Genomic DNA, 16,011 nt, shown 5'->3' with positions numbered 1-16,011 from the left:
TGTATTGCCATGTGAAAATGTTTTATTAACTCTATTGATTAACTGTATTCCCTCACTGATGTTCTCCCCAGGCCAGCCTATTTTTATATATATTTTGTTTTACCCCTTTTTTTGTGGTATCCAATTGGTAGTAGTTCAGTCTTGTCTCATCGCTGCAACTCCCGTAGGGACTCGGGAGAGGCAAAGGTTGAGAGCCATGCGTCCTCTGAAACACAACCCAAACTAGCCACACTGCTTCTTGACACAACGCACATCCAACCCGGAAGCCAGCCACACCAATGTGTCGGAGGAAACACCTGGCGACTTAAAGATTTATGAAAAATGTATCACTAGCCATTTTAAACAATGCCAAACAATGCCACTTCATATAATGTTTACATACCCTACATTACTCATCTCGTATATACTGTACTCTATACCATCTACTGCATCTTGCCATCTTGATGTAATACATGTATCACTAGCCACTTTAAACAATGCCACTTCATATAATGTTTACATACCCTACATTACTCATCTCATATGTATATACTGTACTCGATACCATCTACTGCATCTTGCTTATGCCGTTCTGTACCATCACTCATTAATATATTTTTATGCACATATTCTTCATTCCTTTACACTTGTGTGTATACTTGTGTGTATAAGGTAGTTGTTGTGAAATTGTTAGGTTAGATTACTCGTTGGTTATTACTGCATCGTTGGAACTAGATGCACATGCATTTCGCTACACTCGCATTAACATCTGCAAACCATGTGTATGTGACAAATCAAATTTGATTTGATTTGGTCAGTGTGCACTGTGCCCAGCCCGCCACAAGAGTCGCTAGTGCGTGATGAGACAAGGATATCCCTGCCGGCCAAACCCTCCCTAACCCGGACAACTGTCCGTCGCCCCATGGACCTCCAGGTCGCGGCCAGCTGCGACAGAGTCTGGGCTCGAACCCAGAATCTCTGGTGGCACAACTAGCACTGCGATGCAGTGCCTTAGACCACTGCACCACCCGGGAGGCCACCAGGCCAGCCTATTACGCAGACTCTGACGGCCAGGTCCGACAGGGCAGAGGGAGAAGAGGAGGACACAGAAACATGGATACTACCGGTAGCTTCAACCTGAGGGTTAAGAGAGAATACTAACGCCACAGTGGAACGTGATTGCTTATTAATCTAGCAAATGAGATCATGTGTCGTCATTGTTTACCACATGGTAAATGTAAAGTTGTTTTCCTGTCTTTCACAGGCATCTCCCCTGAGGAGAAGAGAGGAGGCCGTGGGCCCTCAAACTTTAGCTCTGTTTAAGACCCTATGGGCATGGGGTGAGGTTAGCACCATATGGAGATTAGTGACAAAAGTAAACATAACATTTTTATGATTTTTCATAAATGCTAGTGCTGTGATAGATGGTTTAGAATGGTTGCGGTCCCCTCTGTAGTGATGTAGGGATGGGCGTGATGCCTGATGCAGTAGGCATCCCACCTAAGGATGCCCAACAGCCTGTGGAGATGGAGGTGGAGAATCAGTGAGTCTCTCACACACACACACACACACACAAAATATATGTGGGGGAACCAGTGAGTACAGCACACACAACTGAACAACTTTTGGGGGTAATAACATTGATTGATACTGGGAAGATGTACAGTGCAACAGGTGTATAATTCAATTTTTAGTGGTGGTAATATGTGTATCTTATCCCTCCCATTCATCACAGTTCAGAGCAGTTTTATTTTTAAGTGAACATGGCTGGCAAATGTACAAAAAAAAGAAGAAAGTAATAATAAAAAGTGTTATTGAACGAAATACAGACAAGACAATAACAACAATTACAAGACAGCGATAAATGTACAATTTTGTGAGGTGAAGAAACCTCTTTCTTGAAGCATGAAATAAATCACCACTTATGTACAGTGCCTTGCGAAAGTATTCGGCCCCCTTGAACTTTGCGACCCTTTGCCACATTTCAGGCTTCAAACATAAAGATATAAAACTGTATTTTTTTGTGAAGAATCAACAACAAGTGGGACACAATCATGAAGTGGAACGACATTTATTGGATATTTCAAACTTTTTAAACAAATCAAAAACTGAAAAATTGGGCGTGCAAAATTATTCAGCTCCCTTAAGTTAATACTTTGTAGCGCCACCTTTTGCTGCGATTACAGCTGTAAGTCGCTTGGGGTATGTCTCTATCAGTTTTGCACATCGAGAGACTGAAATTTTTTCCCATTCCTCCTTGCAAAACAGCTCGAGCTCAGTGAGGTTGGATGGAGAGCATCACTTGTTGTTGATTCTTCACAAAAAAATACAGTTTTATATCTTTATGTTTGAAGCCTGAAATGTGGCAAAAGGTCGCAAAGTTCAAGGGGGCCGAATACTTTCGCAAGGCACTGTACATACAGTTGAAGTGAGGAGTTTACATACACTTAGGTTGGAGTCATTAAAACTAGTTTTTCAAGCACTCCACATATTTCTTGTTAACAAACTATAGTTTTGGCAAGTCGGTTAGGAGTAATTTTTCCAACAATTGTTTAAAGATTATTTCACTTATTCACTTCATTCAATTCACTATCACAATTCCAGTGGGTCAGAAGTTTACATACACTAAGTTGACTTTGCCTTTAAACAGCTTGGACAATTCCAGAAAATGATGTCATGGCTTTAGAAGCTTCTGATAGGCTTATTTTATTTTTATTTCACCTTTATTTACCAAGTAGGCTAGTTGAGAACAAGTTCTCATTTACAACTGCGACCTGACCAAGATAAAGCATAGCAGTGTGAACAGACAGCAACACAGAGTTACACATGGAATAAACAATAAACAAGTCAATAACACAGTAGAATTATTTATTTGTTTTATATATTTAAAAAAAATAGTCTATATACATTGTGTGCAAAAGGCATGAGGAGGTAGACTAATAATTACAATTTAGCAGATTAACACTGGAGTGATAAATGATCAGATGGTCATGTGCAGGTAGAGATACTAGTGTGCAAAAGAGCAGAAAAGTAAATAAATAAAAACAGTATGGGGATGAGGTAGGTAAATTGGGTGGGCTGACATAATTTGAATCAATTGGAGGTGTACCTGTGGATGTATTTCAAGGCCTACCTTCAAACTCAGTGCCTATTTGCTTGACATCATGGGCAAATCAAAAGAAATCAGCCAAAACCTTAGAAAAAAAATGGTAGACCTCCACAAGTCTGGAGCAATTTCCAAATGCCTGAAGGTACCACGTTCATCTGTACAAACAATAGTATGAAAGTATAAACATCTAGGGAGGGGTGTCCATTAACATAACATTCTGTTAGTTTTTGTGTAGCACATGCGCAGGACGTCGCCATGTTTTTATTACTGACAATTGTCTGAATCTGGTCCCAAAGACAATGGTGAGTTTTATTTAAAAGGGCTGGTATAATCCATGTGCTCCGAGCAGATATTTTAGTGCATGATAATCATGAATGAAATGAGGGTCTCTTTAGGTTCATCTTGTGTGTAAGACTGAATACTTAAAGTACAAATTAATTGTTTTCCATATCAAATAACTTGTTTCCAGTTTAAGTACAGGAGAATGAAAGAAAGCTGGAGATGATTAAGTAGCTAAGTGGTATTATTAAACGCTGAAACAGTTAGGCACCCTGGTTACATACTGTATCCACTAGCTTCACTTCGACACTTCATTGCATGCGTGGATCATTTTCTTTCTGTAGGTTGTCCTTTGGTGTTTTCCCCAAAATCCTCCATGTTAACTTGAAAAGATGAGAAGCGATTCAGCATCAGTCATTTTGATACCTTTTTATAAATATTATATCCATTCATCAAAATGTAATATCTAATAGCAATATTCATAAATATTGTAAAAACAAAATGTACTTAATATATTATGTATCAGCCTATAAGGCACGCCTAATTAGCATGGGGTGGCAGGTAGCCTAGTGGTTAGAGTGTTGGACTAGTAACCTACAGGTTGCAAGATCGAATCCCTGAGCTGACAAGGTAAACACATATGTTGTTCTACCCCTGAACAAGGCAGTGTTCCACTGTTCCTAGGCCGTCATTGAAAATAAGAATTTGTTCTTAACTGACTTGCCCCCCCCATCCCCCCAAAAAACATTTACATGGCAGCCTCAAGCTGTGAGGCTTAAAGCGAATTTGATAATTCTGTCAGAAATTAATCTCACTGACTAAATATAAAGTCCACAAAAGCTAACAACCAGCATAGATACCTAGGTCTTTAAGAACACTACCTAGCTAACTAGCCCAATGTTGGACTTAAAGGAGCATAATGTTAGTCCAATGACCTTATATTTTCTGTTTAAAGGGCAAATTGCCTCTGGAAGACAAATACTCCATCTAAACGTATATTGATTCTCAATTGCAGTTCGGTTCTCGAAACATAAATCCCTCACGTCAAAATAATTTCACATATATACTTATTTTACACTATTTTAACCGGTTGTAACAGTTGCAGCCAACAGTATTTTTCAGTGACAACATGTTTGTGGCATCTGTCTTGCATTTACATACAGGTGTTAGAAGACGCAGATAACTAATTAGCACAGGTAGTCAGTCCACTGTCCTCCATAACAAGTGCTGTAACATGGACATCTGGTTGTGTGATCCCTAACCCTAGAAAAGTGTGTATCAATTAAACCTTTAGTTTTTTTTATAAGAAATTCTCGCCGATATGAAAGATAAGGTCCTTATACCCCAAAAAGCCCCAAAATTGCCCTTGCTAGAAGAATGTGTTTCAGACATAAGGAAGTGGATGGCTGCAAACTTTCTACTTTTAAACTCGGACAAAACAGAGATGCTTGTTCTAGGTCCCAAGAAACAAAGAGATCTTCTGTTGAATCTGACAATTAATCTTAATGGTTGTACAGTCGTCTCAAATAAAACTGTGAAGGACCTCGGCGTTACTCTGGACCCTGATCTCTCTTTTGAAGAACATATCAAGACCATTTCAAGGACAGCTTTTTTCCATCTACGTAACATTGCAAAAATCAGAAACTTTCTGTCCAAAAATGATGCAGAAAAATTAATCCATGCTTTTGTCACTTCTAGGTTAGACTACTGCAATGCTCTACTTTCCGGCTACCCGGATAAAGCACTAAATAAACTTCAGTTAGTGCTAAATACGGCTGCTAGAATCCTGACTAGAACCAAAAAATTTGATCATATTACTCCAGTGCTAGCCTCTCTACACTGGCTTCCTGTCAAAGCAAGGGCTGATTTCAAGGTTTTACTGCTAACCTACAAAGCATTACATGGGCTTGCTCCTACCTATCTCTCTGATTTGGTCCTGCCGTACATACCTACACGTACTCTACGGTCACAAGACGCAGGCCTCCTAATTGTCCCTAGAATTTCTAAGCAAACAGCTGGAGGCAGGGCTTTCTCCTATAGAGCTCCATTTTTATGGAACGGTCTGCCTACCCATGTCAGAGACGCAAACTCGGTCTCAACCTTTAAGTCTCTACTGAAGACTCATCTCTTCAGTGGGTCATATGATTGAGTGTAGTCTGGCCCAGGAGTGGGAGGGTGAACGGAAAGGCTCTGGAGCAACGAACCGCCCTTGCTGTCTCTGCCTGGCCGGTTCCCCTCTTTCCACTGGGATTCTCTGCCTCTAACCCTATTACAGGGGCTCTCTCATGCCGTCCCTGGAGGGGGTGCGTCACCTGAGTGGGTTGAGTCACTGATGTGGTCATCCTGTCTGGGTTGCCCCCCCCCCCCCCCTTGGGTTGTGCCGTGGCGGAGGTCTTTGTGGGCTATACTCAGCCTTGTCTCAGGATGGTAAGTTGGTGGTTGAAGATATCCCTCTAGTGGTGTGGGGGCTGTGCTTTGGCAAAGTGGGTGGGGTTATATCCTTCCTGTTTGGCCCTGTCCGGGGGTGTCCTCGGATGGGGCCACAGTGTCTCCTGACCCCTCCTGTCTCAGTCTCCAGTATTTATGCTGCAGTAGTTTGTGTCGGGGGGCTAGGGTCAGTTTGTTATATCTGGAGTACTTCTCCTGTCCTATTCGGTGTCCTGTGTGAATCTAAGTGTGCGTTCTCTAATTTTCTCTTTCTCTCTCTCGGAGGACCTGAGCCCTAGGACCATGCCCCAGGACTACCTGACATGATGACTCCTTGCTGTCACCAGTCCACCTGGCCGTGCTGCTGCTCCAGTTTCTTTCAACTGTTCTGCCTTATTATTATTTGACCATGCTGGTCATTTATGAACATTTGAACATCTTGGCCATGTTCTGTTATAATCTCCACCCGGCACAGCCAGAAGAGGACTGGCCATCCCACATATACTCTCTCTAATTCTCTCTTTCTTTCTCTCTCTCGGAGGACCTGAGCCCTAGGACCATGCCCCAGGAATACCTGACATGATGACTCCTTGCTGTCCCCAGTCCACCTGACTGTGCTGCTGCTCCAGTTTCAACTGTTCTGCCTTATTATTATTCGACCATGCTGGTCATTTATGAACATTTGAACATCTTGACCATGTTCTGTTATAATCTCCACCCGGCACAGCCAAAAGAGGACTGGCCACCCCACATAGTCTGGTTCCTCTCTAGGTTTCTTCCTAGGTTTTGGCCTTTCTAGGGAGTTTTTCCTAGCCACCATGCTTCTACACCTGCATTGCTTGCTGTTTGGGGTTTTAGGCTGGGTTTCTGTACAGCACTTTGAGATATCAGCTGATGTACGAAGGGCTATATAAATAAATTTGATTTGATTTATACTTCAAAAACCACACCACAAGCGATGCATGTTAATGTTCAGATGGAGTGTTGCAACCCTTAACAAAAATATATATTTTTCCCCCTACAGAAGACGCCTTCGTCCAATGACTCTTACGTGTAATGTAACGGTAGTAAGAGTCATAATCAAGGGCCACCTAGCTAACTAGCCCGACTAGCAAGCTATCTAACAAACACAAAAATATTGCTAATCTACAACAAATCAGTCTGATATAATATCAGTGTTATACCAGTATAAAGTTACCTTAATTAAGATGCCAGCTATAAATACAAAAAAAAGTTATACTATTGGCTCAGAGCAGAAGAGGGTGTGCCACGATTAGCTGCCTTCAAGGTACTGCTGAGAACAAAAGTTCCTCGGTGAGATTTATGTGACATAAATGCACAATTTGAGCTACTCCAGGAAATGGACTTTGCAGGTTAGCTAAATGCTGCCCCTTCTATTAAACATCTCAAGTTGAAGGCCGAGCAAGATGCTGCAGGCAGTCATTAGCTACAAAGTTATCCTTCCAGGACCGGCCCTGGGTATAAGTGACAAAAACACACTTTTTTATGGGGGAGGGGTGGACAACGACTCCGTAGGGGTTTCAACTGTTAGAATAGTAGAATACACAAAGTTCAATTTCGAAATTTGGTTGTGCATAAGCAGTTTTCCTCCTGTTATTTCAGTCACTGATAGTCACTCAATTAGCCATGTCAGCTAACAATTGCAGGAAATTTGTTTCAAAACTGCAAACATTTTCTCTCCACCCCATGGCAAAATGGATGGAATTGCAGAAAATGTGCTGTAAAATGGCAAAATGTTCTTTCTTCCCCATGGTAAAATGTGTAGAATTGTAGAAAACGTGCTTTAAAATGTTATTAGGGCCCCCAAAAGGCTCGGGACATCCCTGACTGTGTGCAATTTTAAAATAATCGGTTCAGAGACATATATCTGGTGTAATATAAGTAATTATTGGTACCAAGATTGTATTCGAAATGTGTACTTACACAAAGATTGACATTTCACCTTTGATCCTCGATGCGTAGCTATTTGAAACTTAATCACGACGCACTGCAGCATCATTTCGCTGCACGTGACTTTTCCTATTCCTGTAAAAAATGTGTAGTAGGCGGGTCTGGTAGTTGCGACAGGAACAGTTAATTGGAATTTGTTAACTGTGTAGAGCAATATCCTGGGGTTTGGCTGTGCTGGAAATGCATTTTGTCTGCATTTTTTAGTTAGACAGACAAAAGGCTCTCAAATAGGTATAGCCTATTCATATGGACATTCAGATACACTTCATATAGTTTTACATAGACACGACAACATTTGAAAATGGCCTGGGTAAGGATGGTCCACATTTCCCTGATCTTGGTTTTAAGCCAACAGGTCGTCTCTTACGGTAAGTCATTTTTGCCCTAAAATAGTTTGCTTTAAATGACGCATTGATTAATCAGTTGGAGCTGATGTTACTGTAAGTATTTAATACAGTATTCCTGCTTAATTCTTTCAACAACATTATGCAGGCTATAGGCCACTGTACAATATGCTAATGTTCTTGGAAATGATATAGCTATTCCAAAAGTATACTCGATATATAAATATATTGTAGATTTCTTGGCCTAACACAGTTGTGGCTGCTTCGCGTGATGTATTGTTGTCTCTACCTTCTTGCCCTTTGTGCTGTTGTCTGTGGCCAATAATGTTTAACGTTACCATGTTTTGTGCTGCTAACGTTACCATGTTGTGCTGCTGCCATAATGTTGTTGTCATGTTGTGTTGCTACCATGCTGTGTTTTCATGTGTCACTGCCATATGTTGTTGTCTTCGGTCTCTCTTTATGTAGTGTTGTGGTGTCTCTTGTCGTGATGTGTGTTTTGTCCTATATTTTTATTGTATTTTTTTTTAATCCTAGCCCCGGTACCCACAGGAGGCATTTTGCCTTCTGGTAGGCTGTCATTGTAAATACGAATTTGTTCTTAACTGACTTGCCTAACAAAAACAGGTGTGCCGAAAATCTTCCCCCAGCCAAAATTCCCCCCACCTCTTCTAATTTCCTTAATTTTGAGTCAAATACTTTCTATAGAACAGACTTCAATTAATAATGCATGTATGTGTGTTATATTAAACAGAGGAGGGAGTACAATTTTGGCAAGCAAGAAACATTTCAGAACAACTATGGCTGAATTATTATCCTTACACTCTAAAAAATACTAGTCGAATAAGACCTGGGAGAGATGACGAATTTTGGCAAAGATATGTATTTATAGACTAATAAAAATCAGTAGGGGATTTAGGTACGGGCGGCATCTTGGCAGCCGCCGGGTGCGGCGGGCGGGCGCTGAAGGGGCGTCGCCCAGGGCGCCATATAAACTAGAACCGCTGCATGCACTTGAAACAAATAGTCAAACCGAAAATTGCAGACAAAAATGCTTTCTGCTACTAAGATCAGTGAAATGTAGGCTAAACTGACAACGGAGTGAATAGCAGAAATCTGAACTAGCAAGCAAGTCGTAGCAATGAAGAACGCGAAGGGGGAGAATTCTAGCAGGGGGGAGATTTTTGGGCACAACACCGAAACCACTCAGTTTTGGAAAGTTTTCTTTCCCGAACCTATTTGTTAAGAGATCCTGGCGTTACATTTTTTTCTTCAGTTTTTGCAATATAAAAGCGGTCAACGTTCACTCGTGTTGCCTCTTTGTTAATTTTCCTGCCCCCACAAAAAAAACTTAATGTGAAAAAGTAGATTTTCAGACTGTACCTAATATTATAAGAGTTGATTTAGGTTGGGCCTGCCCAGGTTTATGGTTTGCGCAACATTGTAACCTATGTTTGAGAACCAACATCTGCTCGGATAGACATGAGCCTGCAACTCTCATCTCTCCAGTGTTGCACTTTCATTTCCTATAGAATCATAGCCATGTGAGGGATTCTAAATGAACTGCAGCACCCCTGATAAATTGAAATGTACTGCAACAATTTCAACAATTTTACTGATATACAGTTCATATAAGGAATCAGTCAATTGAAATCATTTAATTAGGCCCTAATCTATGGATTTCACATGACTGGGCAGGAGTGCAGCCATGGGTGAACCTGGGAGGGCATAGGCCCACCCACTGAGGAGCCAGGCCCAGCCAATCAGGAGTTTTTCCCCACAAAAGGGTTTTTATTACAGACAGAAATACTCCTCAGTTTCATCAGCTGTCCAGGTTGCTGGTCTCAGACGATCAGCAGGTGAATACGCCGGATGTGGGGGTCCTGGGCTAGCGTGGTTACATGTGGAGGCCGGTTGGACATACTGCCAAATTCTCTAAAACAACGTGGGATGATTATTCTGTTTAATCAGCTTCTTGATATGCCACACCTGTCAGGTGGCTTGATTATCTTGGCAAAGGAGAAATGCTCGTTAACAGGGATGTAAACAAATTTGTGCACAGAATTTGAGAGAAATAAGCTTTTTGTGCATATGGAAAATGTGTTTACATCCCTGTCAGTGAGCATGAGGGCTAGGATATTGATGGATTCAAGACAAGGTCCTTTTTATTGATATCTTTCTGAGTTTGTCAATGTGAAAGTAGCCTGCCATTTAGATCATTTGTGCGATATAAAAAAAATATGAATACCGCAGTCATGTAAAATGACAGAATTGCATGACATGCGTTTTATATAAAGCCAACATTTTCCAGGGCCCTTGGCTACTAAAAATGCTCCCCTTGTTTGCAACTTCTATATGTGCCTCTACTCTACTGCTCTATGCCACTCTAATGCCACTCTATATGCATGCAATGCTTGATTATCACCCCCTCTTGCACTCACTTTTTGTTTCTGCATCTCCCAATTTACAGATTAAGCACTGGCTGTACATGTGGCTTGGTGTAGAGAAGGGACATGCTCTCCCGGAGTATGGGGGTAGTGTAGCGACCATAATCCAACACCTAGTGACCTCAAGAAGATGTTTGGATCTCTTGGCGTAACGGCTGAGATGTTGGGTTGACAGTTGCTGGACCCGGGTTTGAGTCAGGACTAACTCCTGATTTCGCTTCAATATTGTCAGTCCATGTGTTTTCTTTTATTCAGGCAGTGGACTGATACACACAAAGTTGTCCTTAAAGTAGTCAGTTGTTGACTATAAATAAGGTGCTAGTTTGCAATAAGTGGTGAGCACTGTTTATTGTCAGTTGGTTTTGGCATTCTGTTTGTATGCCAGTAGCCTAAATCAAGTTTTTTTTGTTCCTTCAACCTCCGTGGGGAAACTCATTGTAGATTTCACACTTACACCACAGAGAAAATCACAGTTAAAATAGACCTCCCTGATTTGACACATGCCTATCTTCATGTGTGGGTTACTACTGTACCCTCAGTAGGTTTTTATGGAGTGGTTTATGGAGTGATTTTTTTTTTTCAACACCGATACCGATTTATTGGAGGACCAATAAAAGCCGATACCGATTAATCTGCAGATTTGTATATAAATGACAATTACAACAATACTGAATGAACACTTTTATTTTAACTTAATATCATACATAAATAAAATCAATTTAGTCTCAAAATAATTAATGAAACCAGTTCAATTTGGTTTAAATAATGCAAAAACAGTGTTCAAGAAGAAAGTAAAAGTGCAATATGTGCCATGTAAAAAAAGCTCAAGTTTAAGTTCCTTGCTCAGAACATGAGTGCATATGAAAGCTGGTGGTTCCTTTTAACACGAGCCTTCAATATTCCCAGTTAAGAAGTTTTAGGTTGTAGCTATTATAGGAATATACCTTTGACTATTGGATGTTCTTATAGGCACTTTAGTATTGCCAGCCTAATCTTGGGAGTTGATAGGCTTGAAGTCATAAACAGCGCTGTGCTTCAAGTATTGCTAAGAGCTGCTGCTGCCTACCACCGCTCAATCAGATTGCTCTATCAAATATCAAGCTATATACTTAATTATAATAAACACACAGAAATACGAGCCTATGGTCAAATCCGGAAACAATCATTTCGAAAACAAAACATTTATTCTTTCAGTGAAATACTGAACCGTTCCGTATTTTATAGAACGGGTGGCAACCCTAAGTCTAAATATTACTGTTACATTGCACCTCCTTCAATATTATGTCATAATATTGTTTAATTCTGTCAAATTAATTACGGTCTTTGTTAGGAATAAATAGCCTTTCAACAGTTTGCAACGAGCCAGGCGGCCCAAACTGTTGCATATACACTGACTCTGCTTGCACGGAACACGAGATGTGACACAATTTCCCTAGATAATATTGCCTGCTAACATGAATTTATTTTAACTACATATGCAGGTTTAAAAAAATATATACTTGTGTATTGATTTTAAGAAAGGCATTGATGTTTATGGTTAGGTACATTATTGCAACGATTGTGCTTTTGTTAAATCATAATTTGGCGAAGTTGAAGTAGGCTCTGATTCGATGATAAATTAACAGGCAACGCAGAACAAGCTAGTTAACTACACATGGATGATGATATTACTAGGTTAACTTAAGGTATAGGGGGCAGCATTTTCACTTTTGGATCAATAGCGTGCCCAATTTCAACTTCCTGCTACTCATGCCAAGAATATAAGATATGCATATTATTAGTTGATTTGGATAGAAAACACTCTGAAGTTTCTAAAATTGTTTGAATCATGTCTGTGAGTATAACAGAACATATGTAGCAGGCAAAACCCCAGAGGACTAGCCATTCAGATTTGTTTTGTTTTTGAGGTCTGTCTGTTCAGTGAGTTCTCATTGGGAAATGATATTTCTTAGGCACTTGTTTGCAGTTCCTACCGCTTCCATTGGATGTCACCAGTCTTTGGAATTTGGTTGTGGTTATTCCTTTGTGCAATGAAGTACGGCCATCTTGGAACTGTTTAACACTTTTGAGAGTTGCGCAAGACTTGAAAAGTAGCGTTGGGTTGTTGTCTTCCTGTATTGAATTTAATTCTTTAATTTGTCTTTAATTTGATCGATTATTAACTAGTGATTATGGGAAGGTTTAAACATTTTTTTTATTTTTTTTAAAGATACGTTTAACTTGTTATGGCTGCAATCCCGATATATCGGGATAAGTGTCATCAACAACCGCTGAATAGCATAGCGCTACATTCAATAAATATTACTACAAATATTTATATTCATGAAATCATAAGTGCAATATAGGAAAATACAGCTTAGCCTTTTGTTAATCCACCTGTCGTGTCAGATTTTGAAATTATGCTTTTCAGCGAAAGCAATCCAAGCGTTTGTGTAAATTTATCGATCCCACTACAAAACATTAAGTACACTTAGCATCAGGAAGCTTGGTCACGAAAATCAGAAAAGCAATCAAATTAATTGTTTACCTTTGATCTTTGGATGTTTTCACTCACGAGACTCCCAGTTACACAACAAATGTTCCGTTTGTTCCATAAAGATGATTTTTATATCCAAAATACCTCCGTTTGTTTGTCACGTTATGTTCAGAAATCCACAGGAAAGAGCGGTCATGACAACGCAGATGAAAATTCCAAATAGTTTCCATAATGTCCACAGAAATGTCAAAGTTTTTTATAATCAATCCTCAGGTTGTTTTAAAAATATCTAATCGATAATATATCAACCGCAAACGTCTTTCACAGTAGGAGGGAAAAGCAATACCTATCCAAATTTAGTTGCGCGAGCAAAACTTATGTGACCACTTGACGCGACGTTATCGTTCTGGCTCATTTTTCAAAAATAAAAGCCTGAAACTATGTCTGAAGACTGTTGACACCTTGAGGAAGCGATAGGAAAATCTGGTTCATATCCCTTTAAATCCAGCGAAGGGAGGCTATGGAACATGAAGTTTTCAAAATAGTGTTTTCAAAACACTTCCTGTTTTGATTTTCCTCAGGGTTTCGCCTGCAATATCAGTTCTGCTATACTCGCAGACAATATTTTGACAGTTTTGGAAACTTTAGTGTTTTCTATCCAATACTAATAATAATATGCATATATTAGCAACTGAGACTGAGGAGCTGGCTGTTTACAATGGGAACCTTTTCATCCAAGCTACTCAATACTGCCCCTGCAGCCATAAAAAGTTAATGCTAGCTAGCAACTTACCGTGGCTCCTTGCAGCCACAAGGTCCCTTTGATGCTGCACTCACGTAACAGGTGGTCAGCCTGCCACACAGTCTCCTCGTGGATTGCAATGTAATCGGCGTCCAAAAAGGCAGATTACTGAATATGAGAACTTGAAATCAGCCCTAATTAATCGGCCATGCAAATTAATCGGTCAACCTCTATTCTAGTGTGTTTGTGCTCCACAGAATAGAGGACATTGCCTTTCCCTCACTCTAAAGTAACATTAATGTTGTGGAACTAAATCCGGAAGTGTATTTCCCCAAAACGGCGCAGATGCTGTGTGATGAAATGTTTAGTGGTGTAAAGTACTTAAGTAAAAATACTTTAAAGTATTTTACTATTTCTATTATTGACAACTTTTACTTTTACTTCACTACGTTTCTAAAGAAAATTATGTACTTTTTACGCCATACATTTTCCCTGACACCCAAAAGTACTTTGAATACTTAGCAGGACAGAAATGGTTCAATTCATGCACATCCCTGGTCATCTCTACTGCCTCTGATCTGGCGGACTCACTAAACACAAATGCTTTGTTTCTAAGTGTTGGAGTGTGCCTCTGGCTATCTGTAAATTAAAAAAAAATATGAACAATCGTACCATCTGGTTTCCTTAAAATAATATTATTTACTTTTGATACTTTAGTATATTTAAAACCAAATAGTTTATACTTTTACTGAATTAGTGTTTTACTGGGTGACTTTTACTTGAGTCATTTCCTATGAAGTTATCCTTACTTGTACTCAAGTATGACAATTGGGTACTTTTTCCACCACTAGGAATGTCCAATCGTTTGTAATACCACCTCTGTATGTCCACTACATACCATACACAATGGCCCACTGGAACATGAGTAATTATTCTGTAATCTTTTTTATTTTCTATCCAGGCTTTATGTCCAATTCCAATTATTTCCCTTGACATTAAGGTCATTTCCTTTCTGACTTCACAGGCTGATATTTTCCCCTTCTTTAGCTTATAGTGCCAGGCTTCTACTGCAAGTGAGATGTTTTTATTTAAATTGAATGTAACCTTTATTTAACTAGGCAAGTCAGTTAAGAACAACTTATTTACAATGATGGCCTAGGAACAGGGGGTTAACTGCGTTGTTCAGGGGCAGAATGACAGATTTTTAGCTTGTCAGCTCATGGATTTGATCTTGCAACCTTTCATTTACTGGTCCAATGCTCTAACCACTAGGTTACCTGCTGCACCAAAATGTTAGCTTCCCTGCAATCACTTACAATACCCTCTTATGTTGTGCTGGAAGATTTATCGGTTTATTTAACTTGCACACAATGCAGCCCATATCTTTAATATTTCCCAGCAAACTTAAAGCTGAAATATGTACCTTTTTGGGCACCTGACCAAATTCGCATAGAAATGTGAGTTATAGATTGGTCATTCTCATTGAAAGCATATCTAAGAGGTGTCTGTTCTATGTGCTCTATTTCTATGCTTCCAGTTCTTAGGTTTCCTTTTTGTGTCTTTTACTTTTGGTTTTGTACACTAGCTTCAAACAGCTGAAAATACAATATTTTGGGTTAGTGAAAAATATATTTCACAGTGGTTTAGAGGGTGCAATGATTCTCTACCCTATGCATTGCTTGTTTTGTCACAAACTGAAATAAGACAAACTTTTAGAATTTTAGCAACCAGCTATCATAAACCATAATCTATTGGCATGGGAATTTTTTTGATTTACATTTTTTAAATATATTCTATACTATACCTGCATAGAAAAGGCGACATACTGTGCATGCAGTATATTTTTTTAATACATTTTTGAAATGGAGTTGTGGGACTTGAAAGACAGTACCTGCTCTTGTGAAATAACAGTGAAGTACTGCTGTGTTCTGTTGAAACTTTTCAGACATAGTGTTCAACATCAGACATAATGATCCCCAGAGTTGTTCGGGGAAATAAAAAAACATTGTTTTGTGGATCTCCCTGTTACAATTTTGATCTGAATCAGTTATCCTTTGTTTTCTTTTAATTGATACAGACGAGTATGCTTTACCTGTGGATTGAGTTTAGCAAAAAATCCTTTACAAATAAATAAGGAGCTAGGTCGATCGATCATCAATCTGTATCTGCAGTTGTGTCTGAAAAATAGTAAAGGCTGAACCCGAGAGGACAATGTAGAATGGGCACTATTACAGTTA

General features: G+C 39.6%; 1 protein-coding gene across 3 annotated transcripts in view; it reads left to right on the top strand.

Moving 5' to 3' along the window:
* LOC139376826 (interferon gamma receptor 1-like) overlaps positions 1-16,011 on the top strand; it is a 38,571-nt gene that overhangs the window by 10,658 nt on the left and 11,902 nt on the right. The window contains exons 1-2 of one of the 3 annotated variants that reach the window (XM_071119767.1): positions 7,841-8,133; positions 8,647-8,679. The exons of 1 other annotated variant lie outside the window; for it this stretch is intronic. In XM_071119767.1, the coding sequence (XP_070975868.1) occupies positions 8,067-8,133; positions 8,647-8,679 (100 nt within the window). In that variant the 5' untranslated portion in view covers positions 7,841-8,066. Of the gene's footprint in view, positions 1-7,836; positions 8,134-8,646; positions 8,680-16,011 lie in introns of those variants that run through there. One more of the 3 variants, XM_071119768.1, reaches the window with a different exon arrangement.

Source organism: Oncorhynchus clarkii, chromosome 20, assembly GCF_045791955.1.
Source record: "Oncorhynchus clarkii lewisi isolate Uvic-CL-2024 chromosome 20, UVic_Ocla_1.0, whole genome shotgun sequence".
Taxonomy (NCBI): domain Eukaryota; kingdom Metazoa; phylum Chordata; class Actinopteri; order Salmoniformes; family Salmonidae; genus Oncorhynchus; species Oncorhynchus clarkii.
The sequence above is the reverse complement of the archived record's forward strand: the minus strand, read 5'-3'. Positions and strand labels throughout refer to the sequence as shown.